We start from the raw sequence: 15,711 nt of genomic DNA, 5'->3' as shown, positions 1-15,711 counted from the left end.
CAAAATTTATCAAGCAGAACTGTTAGAGTAAAAAAGGGTACTACTACTAACAGATGCCGCTGACGTGATATAGCACGTCAAATACTGGGAATTTTAAAAAAGGATGCATAAAAATTTGGTTCACGTGTCCTGTTTCCCAGTTCCAAGAAGAAAAAGTACAGAGAAAAACCTTCAACTTTTTTCTCCTCTTTCTACTATCATGATCATGTGACCTTGAAAAGTAGGTTTACTACTTTGAAGTACAAATAAAGCATTTTACTGCACTGTATCGATACAGCTGTTCCACAGGTTGTTGAAGGTGACAAGATATCTACTTGCATCCCTGAATGAGGGGCCGTATACCAAATTTTAAAATTTGAAAGTTTTTCCTCCTGCAGGTTACATACAGGAAATTACAGTACTTTCGCAGCTACCTACCGACATTCAAAGACAGCTGTGGTGGTTGAGTGGTCATAATGACAGACCTGCATCGTGGGGACCCGGGTTAAAGCCCCACCATTGCCACAATGGTGGTCGGCTGAAGTTGGTTTTCTGTAGTTCTCAACTTTGAGATGCAAATGAGAGCCGATCTCCCTGTTAAAAAGTCTAGCCGCAGAGAGCAACAGGCCTGCAAACAGTACAAATATTCAATCATTACACTTCACTTCAGAAATATAGATGGCAGCACTGAAAAATTAGACAACACTAGATACGCATTCAGACTGTTAGGTACACACACACGCTTTCTGCACAACTCACTATGTAGTAAATTGCCCATCTCGATAGACCTGAGTTGTGCTTGGTTTGAAAGAAAGGCATTCAAAGACAGCATCTCTCTACATGCCATAAATTTGCTTTGTTCCTACAAGATTGTGAATGGATATTTTTTTTGAAAAATCAAAGGATTGGATCGCCTGTTCAAATTGTAAAAAAATTCTAAGATCATTTGGGGGGGGGGGGGAAGAGAATCGAATCTGTAAAAACTTGAATATCTAATGATGGCTTGTCATCTAGTTGCTAGGGGGTGTGTACACACAATTGACCTTTGGAGGGAAACCGGAATTTCTTTCACAGAAATTCTGGGTCACTAACACTTAAAAAGAATTTTAAATTAACAGATAGTGAAGGAATGCATTTTTTTATAGTTTAATTTCTAAAAAAATATTTGAAAATGTATAATTTTTTATCTTCTTGGAAGGGGGGCCTCATACTTTCCTTGCATTTTGCCTTTGGCAAAAATCTGGGGTTGGAACCCGCGATTGTGCAATGGTAATCGACTATATACATTTTACACCACATACTATATACATTACATTATGCACTACATACTATATACATTACATTATACACTACATACTATATACATTACATTATACACTACATACTATATACTTTTACAAGATTTTCCAACTTTCAGTTGGCTATCCCTTTGAAAAAAAACTTGCCATGATCATCACACAGACCTACAACACAAATATGCATACATTGAACTTCAAATCCACACATTAGTAATTTGGAGGATAGATGGAACCACCTACTGAATACAAAACACACCAAATACTGGACATACACAAGCACGCTGTCAAGTTTCACCAACACAAATATGACAAAGCTCCCATATTCAGGTGTGAAAATATGTGGCAGTTAAATGGTGGTGGTTAAGAGTTGTGGATCATTGAGGGAAGGAAAAGAAAATCATTTCACCAGGAAATTGTTTTGTAAGGATTTATATGAATAGGGAATCAGAAGATAAGCGTCTCTCTCTCAGAATCATTTACTTTAAATTTAATCAATCTTACTGAAATGGTTTTTCGAAATGGTAAATAAATCAGCAGAAAATTAATAGATTGATTTATTAGTAAATATATAAATGTGCTAACTTAATTATATTTGTTTTAGATGTGTTAAATTCCATGTGTTAATTCTCAGTGTTAATGTGTTTCTTTGCAAGCTTTCTCTACTAGCAGATAATGAAAGTAAAAAAAGCTTAGTTATAAGCTGGGAAATTAACCTTTTCTTCAATGAATCTTTGGATTGAACATGCTTTTAGAAATAATTTGATTCACAAGGATACCAGTGAATGATTGGGGAAAGGGGCACACTTTAATTTTTTTTGAGAGGGACCCACTTTCACTCAAAAAAGACCCAGATTTGCCAATAACCTTGGTTCCAGGGCAATTAGAGTTTAGTGGCATCTCTGACTATTAACTATATAGATGCCACTTATAATGTACCCACTTCGAATATTTCAGCGCTTAGTACAATTCATTTTCATGGTTCCAACTCTTACTAATACAGTAAACCTCACTACAACAATACTCAATGTAATGATAAATCCTCTACAACGATATTTTTGCAAATCTTGTTTGGAAATACCTATATTCTAATCTTCAATTGTTGCCTTTCGATATAACGATAATCCCTCTACAATAATATTTTTTCTTGGTCCTTAAACTATTGTTATATGAAGATTTCACTGTACTCATGGAGATTTCCCATTTAAAGAGTTTTTCTGCTTACATTTTCCATGATGGTTTTTGAAAAATGTTATAAGCAAGAAATGAAGAGAACATTTTTTAATCTCCCCTTTTAATTGTCAGTTCAACTGACATTGAGAAATAGTCACAGCTATGTTTTTTTTTCATTCACATTTTGATAATAGAAAAGAAACACATTGAATTTTTTACTTTGTCTATGTCAAATTTAAGGTAGTGAAAGAATGTGTGAATATAGAAAACAGAGTATTTCTCTTCTGGGTTTATTTTTCTCTGAGTTGGGGGAAGACACTTGCACCTTCTGAAAATTGAAAGACTTCTTGAAAAAAGATGTGGCATTTTATAGAAGGTATAGTGATTTATACTATGCTATTTCTAACGTAGATCAGAAAAAAGAGTTATGCCAAAGAATAAGGTAAATCCCCGGAAAAATAATGAATAAAATTGAATGTCATATGAACAAAATGTTTTTCCATCAAAATGCACAGCCATGAATTGAAAAATAGATAACTCAAACTATGCACAAATGTGAAAAGATGTTAAATATAGGCAGCTGTTTCACAATATCAATTGATTACCTCAGTGTTTTCATCACCTATAGGAAGAGGTTCATCTGATTCTGCTTCAATAACTCCAGTAGTATCAAGTTCTTCAAGGAGAAAAAAAAGAAAAAAAAAATATGAATGGCAGGTGTGAAATTTTTTCTAAAATTTAAAAGCTAAATAAATGATCTCATTCCAACAATGGACATGCACATTAATTAAGACAAAATTTATTTTGCTACTCAACAACCATTCGAGAAGGCTAGAGTATTTTCATAATGATATAGAGTAGTAAGGGATTTTACTTGGGAATTCCTGTTCCCATTAGCCCTGCTACAAGAGAGCGAGACAGTCTGTCATAGGCTTGTGCTATGAATGTTCAATCCCATAGTCAGTGATGTCTTAGTAAATGGACCAAAATCAAACAAGGGCCCTCAAACTATTAAAGAGCTTAATTAATATACATAATATACACTATTTTTTCAATTGTGTCTTTCATTAAAATAACAAAAAGGAGCCTCAGGAAATGTTAGAGCCTGGCTCCATAACTTGTTCAGATGGCTTTGCTTGCAGTGACAGAAATGTGTTCTCAAGGTCTTCCACTTAGCTGTTGTATTCCGAGGATCAGCTGCCGAAGTGCTTCAGAAGCTGGCAGCCAAAAGATGATCCAGCTATCAAGCCCAGGCGAATGTGCTTGAGCTGAGGTTCAGATAAAACTACCTCAAGGACTTCCACCGGCTACAACTGAAGACTAGGCAGCAGAGAGAGAAGACCGGAGAAACCTTACAAGAACTGGCCATGGACATCAAGAAGCTCTTACAGTTGGTGAACCTCGCTTGCCCGCTAGATATCAGGGATGGATTGACCCTGCAATGCTTCGTGGATTCAGTCAAGGATCCAGACATTCAACAGGTGTTGTGTCTGGGAAAATACAAGGGTGTGAAGAGTGCCCTAGTCTGCACTATGAAGTTTGAAGCAGGCCAATAAAACTTTGAGGAGAGTGATGAGTAGCCCATAGTGCAGGACTCATCAAACATCAGAGAGATGAAAGAATCTGCCGGAAACAAATTTGGCAAAATGTTACTTCTTCCAGTCCGACAACCAAGAGATATTGGGTGCTATGGGACTACCTGGAAATAAGAAATAGCATTTTTCACTGCAAATGGAAGTCTGAGGACTTAGATATTCAGATGGAAACTCATCTTACCAAGAGGTTGAGTGAAAGAAGTTTTGAAAGAGTTGCATGGAAGCCTGACCAGTGGACATTTCGGCATAACCAACAGTCTCCAGATGGTCTGTGAATGATTCTGTTGGGACAAGTTCCAGGACTGATGTGGAAAAGTGGTGCAAGAATTGCAATACCTGCACCACTCGCAAAGGACCTCGGAAGCTCATCTGGGCCCCACGATGGTCACAAGTACAGTGGAACATCGGTTAATGAGTTTAATTAGTTCCATGAACATGCTCATTATCCGAATCGCTCGCATAATGAATCAAACTTTTCCAAGGAAATAATGTAAACTCTGATGATTCGTTCCACAATTATTCACATAAAAATGACTACCAAAAACAGCATTTTATCAATAAGACAATACAATAATAATTTATAAAACAATACAATAACACCATAATGCAAAAATACGATACAATAATGTTGCAAATTAACATACTCTAAATGACCAGAGAGAGGACTATTTTTAGGATTACATGTAATCTGCTGACTGTCCACTATTTCTTTTTGTGCGAATCTGAAAAGGAACTAATGCAATGATGCTTGCTTTCAACTCCTTTTCAGAATTTCGTGGAAATGGGAAATTACATTTTTATTGGACAAATTCATTGCTCGCATACTGTTTTCTACAAAATTTTGCTTGGCTTTCCTCATCTCTAATCTCATTTGAAGTGAGGGATTCCCTCTTCCTTTGAAGAGAAGCTGTCCATAAGCTCTTGCTGTTGCGTGCAATGGAGATCCATCAGTTCAACATTGGCTCAGAGATGATGAAAAACCGCTAAACTGCTACGATATGAAGGCCACATCTCATGACTTCAAGGAAGGAGACCTCGTCTGGCTCTGGAATCCGAAGCACCAAAAAGGACTGCCTAAAACTCCAGATGTCATGGGAAGGACCCTACACAATTGTGAAGGAACTGAATCATGTCATAGTTTAGATTCAAAGGACACTGTCTTCGAAGTGCAAGGTGGTCCACTTCCACAGGCTAACTCAGTCTGCCAAACTTTTTGTTTAAAACCCTTCTTTAGAAAATTTTTATTCCCATTGCCTCACGACTCAAGTCAGTCCATAGAATCCTATACTAAACCCATTTAGCTTCTAACGCCCCCTTGGACCAATCCAGCTCCAATAATTTGACATCATGATGCCAGAGGAAGGGATGGGATATCGTGAGTATATCAGAGAATGTTCTTGAAACATTTCCTGGTCTGTATAATAGCACCGACAGAGTGGAACTAAAAGCAGTTTGAGTTTTTAAAGATGAGATGCACATACCAGATCTCTGGTATGTGAGAAGTCACTTTCTGTTTAGCATTTTTCATCAAAAGCTCTGCTCATAAATACATGTAAATAACTGTTCTGTAAAAGAAATGTGTTGTCCTTCAAATTGCTTTGTACTTTGCCATCCCGAGAGCTTGTGAGGCATTGTCCCGAACAATATCAAATTATTTTTTATCAATGTCATGCTAAAAAGGATCAATGTCTCTCCACAGGCCAATTTCTTAGTATTGTCAAAAGTTTTGACACTGTGATATCAGTAGAAATTTATTAAAATTACACATATGTTTACGCTCACCAATTTCACTCTCATCTGATTCGTCAGAACTACTAGTTTCATAAGACTCTCCAGCTACTTCATCTTCTTCCATTTTTTCTGATTTGAATGTTTTCTGAGGGATATTTGAATTTTAACATCATTATCAAAACAATAAAAAACGATGTTATTTGTTTTAAATTACGTTACTGTATTTTTTATTAGGAAAATAAAAAAATACATAAAAAAATTAAATTTCCTATTTTAATGCATCACTATTAATTCAATTCAGTATTGTATCACTATTGTAATGGGACTGCAAATATAAATCATGCAAGATTGAATTTCAAAGCATATAAGCCCGCCGAGATCAGGCGGCGTTATTGCATACTTAAATAAAAAATATTCATTTTTCAGTACTATCTTGAATATGAATACAGCTGAAGGCTTATATTTGTACAGTGAAATGTTAGATCTATGCATAATTTTAATTTACAGATCCCATGATTTTTCTCGAATGGATTATACTAATGAGTTCAGATCAATTATTAGCAATTTAAGGTATAAAAATATTATCTATACTGGAGATATTAATATGGATATATTGAAGTCTGACACGGACAGTGATGAATACATGAGTCTCATGTCTGAATTTGGTTTTTTTCATACATAAATACACCAACAAGAAAGTCAGCGTGTTTAGATCACGTTTTCATTCGAAACGAGAGGCTAAATTATCAATTTGAAACAGCAGTATCAAAATTAGAGAACGGATCATTTACCACTGGTTATTAAATGTAATCTTGGAACTGATACAAAACTTTTAAATAATAATCAAAATAATAAAAATCGGTTTTGTCAAAATGTGGATTATGATAAGTTTGAAATATGTGTAAAAAATTATGAATTTGATGAAAACATTTTCAATGAGACTGATGCAAATGTATTATATGACAAATTTCTTGATATTGTGTTTAGGCATCGTAATTTCTGGACAAAACAGTCTAAATGCAAAACAGGAAATAATTTGAAAAGTGAATGGATTACATATGAATTGAAATGTATGGTCGATACTAAAGAAAGACTTTATAAAGTTTTTAAACGAAATTCTTCAGATCGTGATAAGGAAAATAATTACAAAAACTATAACAAACAGTTAAAAAAGAAGCTAAAAGCTGCAAAGGATGCTTTTCACTATAATAAATTTATAAAATGTGGTAACAACATCAAGAAACAATGGAAAGTTACTAATGATATCATAAATCAAAAAATAAAATAGTACTTCCAGTAAATACTAATTTAAAACAGTGAATGAAATGAATGAATTTTTTATTAATTCTGCAATAACTGAAGATTCTGAGTTAATAGATGCATTAGAGCTTCTAGTACCAAACCAGTATAATTCTATAGTTGTTACTGAGATAGAGGAAAGGAATGCAAAGAATTTAATAAACAAACTTGAGAATAATAAAGCGGTTGGTTATGATGGAATCACTCCAAAAATGCTAAAAATTGTCAGTAAATACCATTTAAAGTTTATAATCCACATTATAAACTCTTCAATTCTCAATGGAGTTTTTATTGATAAATTAAAATGTGCTCTTGTTATACCCATTCATAAATCAGGTAATGTCAATGATTTCAAAAACTATCGTCCGATCTCTATTTTGCCTGTTTTTTCGAAAATTTTGGAAAAGATAATGAAACAGAAAATTATAAATTTTCTAAATCAATTAAATTTCTTTTCGAGAAATCAGTTCAGTTTTCTTGAAAATAAGATTACCGAGATGGCAATTTTGAAATTTTCAGAAAAGTATATGAAAGTATTAATGAGAGCAAAAGAACCCTTGCTACGTTTTTAGATTTAAAAAAAGCCTTTGATAGTGTCGATCATCCAATTCTTATGCAAAAGTTATATTGTTCAGGTCTGAGAGGCAACACTTATCACTGGTTTAAAACTTATGTCAAATAGAATGCAAGCAGTTAAAATAAATGATACCATAGGTACATACAGGATTATTAAAACTGGCGTCCCACAGGGTTCTATTCTTGGACCAATTTTATTTCTAATCTTTGTTAATGATATCAACAACCTGGATCTACATGGTGATTTGATTAGCTATGCCGATGACACAGCTATTGTTTTGTCAGAACAAACGTATACCATGCTGAAATCTGATACTGAAGATTTAACAAAAATTAACACTTGGTTGAGGCATAATAAGTTAACCTTGAATCTCAACAAAACTAAATACATAAATTTTCAATTATATAATAGAAATATTGAAACACTTATAATTCGATGCCATGAGTTGGGATGTTCTGATGACCAATGTTTTTGTCCGATTGTCTCGGAAACTGAAGAGTATAAATATTTAGGGGTCACTATAAACAAAAATTTGAAATGGAACTCTCATGCAACTGCACTTAGTAACAAAATAAAATACATGAATGTTCGTTTATATTGCTTAAAAAATATTATATTTCCTCAATTTATTCATACACTTTATTTTGCTTGGTTCTACTCACTTATTCAGCATGCTATATGTGTTTGGGGAGGTGATTATGAGTCCAATTTAAATGTTTTAATAAGTGCTCTGAAAAAAACTATAAATATTATTTCCTCTCGTAACCCTACACCATCTGCCTATAATTATAAATCAGACTATAGATTTAATATTGAAAAATTGTATATATACCGAAGTCTAATGTTTATTCATAAAAATCCTACTTGGTTTGAAATCAAGCAATGCCCAACAAACACATGTCTACGTCGAGGTTTTCAATATAATATTATACAACCTAAAAAAACATTAACCCAAAAGCAATTCATATATTTGGCTCCATTATATTTTAATAACCTGCCAAATGAAATAAAATATGAAAATGAATTAAGAGCTTTCAAAAAATTATCAATTATATTAATATTTTACTACAATAGGAAGGTACTTCTCAGCCCCCAGTATACAGTGTTGTGTCACCTAGGCCTTTGAAATATTTGTCTATCTGTATACTTGTATTTTGCTTAGTACTTGTTAGTATATCAAAGTGTTTGCCACCACAGAAAAATTTATGTTTGTATACTCTGGACAGATCAAGCGATCCCTTGAGTAGAATACTGTATTTATATATATATATATATATATATATATTTGTTTTTTTTCCTTTTTTTTTTAATAATAAACTATTTCAATATAAAATTACTTAAAGGAAAAAAACTGGTCATGATAGAACCTTGAATGAGAATAAATTTCCTTATATTAGGATGAAAATTAAAGTAAAAAATTTGAAATTGAAACTATTCCAAAAAATAACAATTGCCTTTGTTCAAACCCTTATACCCTAAATTTTATGCAATATATTTGCAGCTAGTTTAATTTATGGGTGTATGAACTATTTGATAATTTTTCTACACAATGGGTCTTTTTAAGCACACAAGGACCAATTAGACAGAGACAGTCTGGGAATATGAATGACTGTTTAGAAACTAACAGGGCAAAGCCATGACTCGAACCCTGGTCTATCATACCAAACTCTAGGGCACCAATTATATTGACTGCTAGGCAGCTAAACAGCTCACAGATGTGTTTTTAAAACTATTGGCAAAATAAAGTTTACCCAGTAGCTATTGAACAGTATATTTGAAAGAATAAAACACAAAATTCTCTGATCAATGAATGATTCATTCTGTTCAACAATTTCTAAATGGAACAAGCAATCTGAGCAAATGAAAATTGAGTACGTTGTGATTTTCATCATAACCATATTATGCAAGAAAAGGTAAAAATTCATTTTGATATAACTATTGATTAAATTTAGTAATGATAAAATCAATAAATTATTTCTCCATTTTTTTAATGTTTATCCACATCTGGTACACAATTTATATAATTTTAGGATATATTAAACTATAGAGAATTTATTTCAGAAATATAATTTTAAATGTAAATTAATGAAAACATTTTCAGGTAAGAATAGTATTTCACAGAAATTGGATATTTGGAAAATTTGTTGTAGTTCTTAACAAAAAAATCTTTCCTGTGACAAATATTTATTTTGCAATACATATCATTAAAGCATTATTTATAACAGTGATTTTCAACCTGTGTGATAGCAAATTATGCAAAACATCACAATACACAGAATCGAATAAAAATCTATACTTCATGTATTTATCTATACATATAATTACATGTCCTGACCGATTCATCATCGCCGACTCTGAAGCTATATTTATGCAATTTGGTCAGTAGTTTTATTCCATGACGTAGACTCACTAAAAAGGTTTTTTTTTAGTTTGACCCTTACAGGGTTCATAAGGAGGTTCAAAGGTGACAGAGAAACTGCTGAAGCTATAATTATGAAATTTGGTGAGTAGTTTTATTTAACGACTCAATAAGTTTTTTGAAACTGAAGTTACAAATATGAAATTTGGTTATTAGTATAATTTCATGATGCAAAGACTCACTAAATAAAGGTTTTTCGAAATTTCACCCCAACAGGGTCACAAGCGGGTATCACACCGAACCTAAATTGCTGAAGTGAAAAATATGAAATTTGGTTAGTATTTTTATTTTGTAATGCAGACTTAGTGAAAAGGGATTTTTCGAAATTCAATCCCTAAGGGAAGGTATTTGAGGTTATATGGTAACAATTGTCGCTGAGCCAAAATTGTTGAAGCTGTAAATATGAAATTTAATCAGGTGTTTTATTTTACGATGTGAAGACTCACTAAGGAGAGACTTTTGAAATTTCAACCTGTAAGCGGGTCACGAGGTGGTTCTAAGGTCATATGAGGCAATCATGGAGCCAAGCTGAAACCGCTGAAACTATAAATACAAAATTTGATTAGTATTATATATTGTAATGTAGACACCTACTAAGAAGGGATTTCTGAAAATTCAAACCCCTAGGGGATCACGATAGGTTCAAATGCTATACAGGTGAATTGTTGCTCAATTTTAAGATTACCAAGTCCCCAGGATCAAAGTTGAGGGTAACATCTACTATACTGATATGTGTTTATATTACCTTGACAGACTATTCAAAATTTTACCAAATTACATAAGCCCAAAATATGTATGATTGCGCCTGTAACTTTTTACCTGTCTAACATGTTGGGCTGGGGCCCTCTTTTTTGGGGTTTTGTCATTTTAATTTGAGAGTTGTATACCTTTTAGACACCTGGGCCTCTCAGGTACAGAAACCCGGAAGGTCTGGCTATCGTATCATCACAGGCTAGCTTGTTAAGTACCTGAACTGAAAAGTGGGGTCTTCTAGCTAGACGAGAACGAGACTGGATGTAGGAATGCTGATGTTCCATCTAAATTAATCTCTCATTCCTCAGTAATTTCTCTAAGAACCCCCAGGTGAAATATCATATAGTCTTGTTGTTTGGTTAAATTGTTTTTTGTAGCATTTGTGTATGTGATATAATTGTCAAAATAATGTAAATTTACCTTTTTTTTCTTTGTGGTTGGCCGCAGACCTCAGCCAAGAACATAGACTTTTTTTTGAATATTTGATTCATCATGTAATAGGACTATTAAATGTATTGGGAGAGCCGGGCCAGTTTGCTCGGTACTGTTAGGTTGCTGCCATCTTGAAATTGAATTTTTCTTTAATGTTCAAAATGCTGTGAGAACATGCTAATTTTCTTGATATTTTCATTGTGACTTGAATCCATAGCTTCTGTCGGCCACAGGACCATTCCATCTCCCACCAGGGGTGATATTGCCCACTTTGGGAAACACTGGGTTACGTGTTTCTATTTTACTCACATGCAGGTATGGTCGACTGGAACTGGTGTCAAAGAACATCTTGGATGGTAATCATACTTCAATGACAGCTGTGAGGATTTGGTTTCCCAAAGGGGATCTATGTCAGTCCATAAGAATTTCCCCTATCCAGAGCTCGGGATTGCACTGATGCTTGGAAGCCATAGCGTGGAGGAATTTCAAAGCATAGAATTACTCAATCTAAGTCTATCATGTAGATTTCTACCATCAGGAGCTTGGACACGAAAGCCATGGAAAGTGTAGCATGGAATTATGCAATCCAAGTCCATCAAAAAAGGTGATTTCTTGGGACCAGTAAGCGCAAAAGCATTGCTAGGGAATGCTGTCTTTTTCAGTTTTTACATTATGGACCTACTTAATTTTTACTTTAATTTTTTGGAATAAATTATTGATTTGGTCATTAATGTTGAGTACTTGATCATGCTTGCCAACTCACTGTCTAGTGTCGAAAACCAGAAGACCAAAATGAAACTCTTTCTGCTTGTTTCATGAAAATAGGTTTCAGGTGCCAAACCAGCCTCCTGGTGACAGCGAGAACTTGTCTTGGCGAGGATTGTGGCCTCTTTATAACAATTATGTCTGAATGAAATTTGTTAGGAAAAGTGTTGTACAAAAAATTTAATTGTTAACGAGTACAGTCCAGACGTTTAGGCACTAAAAATGGTTGAAATAAGCAGGCAAAAAGGCACTAAAAATACCCAAAATAGGTACTAAAAAAAGGCATTTATAATTTTTGGAAGGAAGAAAAAATAACTGAAAACAAGGGTATTAAGAGTCCAAAAACTAGCTGAAGAATCGGTTGCACTTAATCCGTCTATTGCTTTAGTTATAGTTTATAATAACTGCATTATTATCAGAGTTAAATTGATTTCAAGTTGAAAATAAAATGTTACCAGACCCTCACACAGGATTAAGCGAATTCCAGGGCACCATTACCGGACGCGGAGCCCGTAAAGAAAATGTGTGGGGCTCCCTTGAGGTTCGAATAATTCTCATTTATTTTTTGTATTATTTATAATCATTTTTATTTCTATCGTTGAAACATAGCTATCTTGTTCTATTTTTGTAAAAAGAAAAAAATTAACTTTTTTTTATTCATATTACCACCTATCAGGAAATCCTTTAAGCCCAGGGAACTGTATGGCCACATCTGTGTCACACCCCTGAGAGCGACTCTTGTCAATTTAATCGAATACTAAATATATGTTTAATAAATGCATTATGGTTTTATGCATATTATTTTTGCATTTATGGTACAAAAAACAATCAAAACGTGGGCCTCAGAGCTCTGTCTGCTCCTACTCCACTTTATGTGAGCCATGACGTAAATTCAAGACCTATAGGGCCAATCATTGGTCCGCTATACACATACTACACAGTCCAATGTCTGAGCGAGACATCATGTGAAGCTAAACAAATTTCTAATTTTCCAACACGGGCTGCGTTCAACTGAAACAAAATCATTCATGTCTAACACCATCCCATCAAAGCAAAGTTGATGCATGGCAACATCAATCTCTCAGATCACTTGGCTGCGTCTAAATGGGGATGGAAGAGGACGGGCTTTCTGATGGTAAATTAATACAGAGTTTTCAAAAATTTTGAAAAGAGCAATTCTTTCGAAGTTTTCAATTCCCAAAATTTATAAGTTTTACAGATTAAGGCCTCCTGAAATTTACTAATAAACTTAAAACTGTCTTAAAATAGACATTTTATGACATGAAAATGTTGAAAGACATTTTTACCAAAAAAGTTTGAAAATAGGCAAAAAAAGGCATTTACGGCATTTTGCCTGAACTTCCGGGCTCTTTAATGAGTTTAGTTGTTATTGTTAATTGTAAAACTAACTAGGTAAATATTAAATGACTTGTGGTGGAAAAATTGTTTTTTGTTTTCGAATTTGTTGAACTTCAGATAAGTATTTAGGATCTGGGAATGTTGTGGTATGGCATCTGGACCTGTTGTTAGGTACTCGGCGCATACAATTTTGACATCTGCCCAGAATGTCAAAACCATGTGGTACCATACTATACAGCATATTTTCTTCTACAGGGTAAAAACTGTGTACTGAAGCAGTTTCAGCTGTGAGAAAAGTTTGAAAACGACATGCCCCCATCTTTCAGAAATAGCATTAGGTATATTTTGATTAATCTAAAAAATATTCAGCTTTTCAAATATTCACTTTGAATTAAGAGGTGTTAAAGAAATAATTAGATGCAAAACATACACCAGAGGCTTCATCACTTGATTCGGCAGATGGAATTGTTGCTCCAAGGCTAAGAAAAATAGAAAAACAAATTGGTTACATTTGAAAAACAGCACACGATGCCTGTACACATCACCCTTTAAAAGAAATGCATAAAAGTAAATAAATAAAACAAGGGAAAAAATACTATGTACCTGAGCAAATAGTCCTTGAAAAATTTCAACGAAGGATTATGAAGATGAGATGGGTCTTTATTACACATCTCAATGAAAGTCTTTAAAAGCACCACATATTCTTCAGATATTGGAGCACTCATTTTCTAAGACATGCAAAAATATTTGTCGCTTAAGCAAATAAAAACATCACAATCAACAATGAAATACATATATGGAACAAATACAGTAGTCCTACGCTGGTATTACACTACAAAAGTTTTATAATAGTTCTTTTATATATAGAACCTGACAAACACAACCCATGAGCTTATCACTTATATTCGAGCAAATGCAACAGCTCGTTGATTGCATTTGTCCAGTTTTATAAAACTTTGTAGTTTTTAATAAAACTACAAAAACTACTTTTATAAAACTTTTAATACTGGCCTTACTAATACGAGGGGCTGAAATTTCAATTTTTTTGTGAAGAGAATCTTTCTTCTCCTCCCTCCCCCCCCCCCCAAGTCAAAATAAAATCAGAATTTTTCTATAAAAGAAGAGTTCATATTCAATCTACTTTATCTTTCATATTTCTGTTAATTGAATTAGAGCAATTAGTAAGTGATCTATTTTCATAATAGTCATCAAATTCCTGGGCAAAACACATTTGCAACAGTGAAAAACTATTATTTTATACTCATTTATTCAATATTTAAGCTAAATTGATGTCTTTTGAATGTATTCTGTGATCCCTATAAAACTTCTCCTGGCATGACAAAATGGACAAGATTTCAACATTCAAAAAGCTGGTGTCACCCGATTTTTATAGCATGCCGGCTAATATGTTCAAATTGCAAATCTATCCTTTGAATTACTATTTGAAACTGAAAGTTAAATTTTCTGTTTTAAAATTGCAGAGTAAAGAAGGGAATATTTATTTCAAAGAATTGAGCTCACTTTGCAGTGAAACCAATGACATTGAATATTCAGAAACAAATTGCAACACATAAAACAAAATCCTACACAACAAACACAGTGTGATCGACTCTAATATCAAGCAACGTTAAATTAATGACATTATTTGTGTGAAAACAAATTAATTGGCGAGTTGTATGTGTCATCATTACACTGAATGATTTGTATTACAATTTTATGGGTGAACAAAATGTGGACCCCCATAACGAATAGCAAGTGCATTTTAAAATTTTCAAACATTCATAGAAACATTTGAATAATTCCCTCATATTATCAACGAAAAATTACTGACTATGACAAAAATTGCAATTACAGCAAAGAAAACAGAAATATAAACGCCGACACTAGAATTTCAACCACTATTATTTTGGAGTACAAATAATCGCCACTCTCATACTAAATTTCCGGCCATCTCGATAAACAGAAAGTTCTAGTAATGCTACTTTTGACTTGTCTTGACACCTTTTGCTCATCATCCACTAACCAAGAGATAAGAAGTTCTGAATTTCATGACCATACATCCCGTTTTTTGTTGTTTCTTTGACAATCTGGTTCTTTTAATTGAAGAACCACGCATATATAGAACATACCACCCATTCCATTTTAAGTGATAATATGACCCGTATTTTATTTTATGTACATACCCTTTACTTTCCGTACATGCTTTTCGCAACAAATTTGGATGATCTGCATATGAAGTATTGGCGATAAATCTAAAAAACTGGTTTCCTTGTTCGGATGTTAAAAACTGGAGGGGGAAAATATGAGTATGTCGATTTTTTTTCTCTTTCCTGT

The 15,711-nt window shown here is 33.5% G+C and overlaps 1 protein-coding gene across 2 annotated transcripts in view; it reads right to left on the bottom strand.

The window, feature by feature from the left end:
• LOC149080086 (putative protein FAM10A4) overlaps positions 1 to 15,354 on the bottom strand; it is a 31,675-nt gene extending 16,321 nt beyond the window's left edge. Inside the window, exons 1-5 of one of the 2 annotated variants that reach the window (XM_089239065.1) lie at positions 15,230 to 15,354; positions 13,981 to 14,105; positions 13,808 to 13,856; positions 5,825 to 5,918; positions 3,053 to 3,123 (exon numbers count right to left, since the gene is read on the bottom strand). In XM_089239065.1, the coding sequence (XP_089095191.1) occupies positions 3,053 to 3,123; positions 5,825 to 5,918; positions 13,808 to 13,856; positions 13,981 to 14,102 (336 nt within the window). In that variant the 5' untranslated portion in view covers positions 14,103 to 14,105; positions 15,230 to 15,354. Of the gene's footprint in view, positions 1 to 3,052; positions 3,124 to 5,824; positions 5,919 to 13,807; positions 13,857 to 13,980; positions 14,106 to 15,208 lie in introns of both variants that reach the window. The other variant, XM_089239066.1, reaches the window with a different exon arrangement.
• Between the last annotated feature and the right edge of the window lie 357 nt (positions 15,355 to 15,711).

Source organism: Pholcus phalangioides, unplaced genomic scaffold (genome assembly GCF_987345545.1).
Source record: "Pholcus phalangioides strain wild (caught in Gottingen) unplaced genomic scaffold, Ppha-v1.0 ptg000011l_1, whole genome shotgun sequence".
NCBI classification, from domain to species: domain Eukaryota; kingdom Metazoa; phylum Arthropoda; class Arachnida; order Araneae; family Pholcidae; genus Pholcus; species Pholcus phalangioides.
This window is presented reverse-complemented; position numbering and strand designations above follow the sequence as displayed.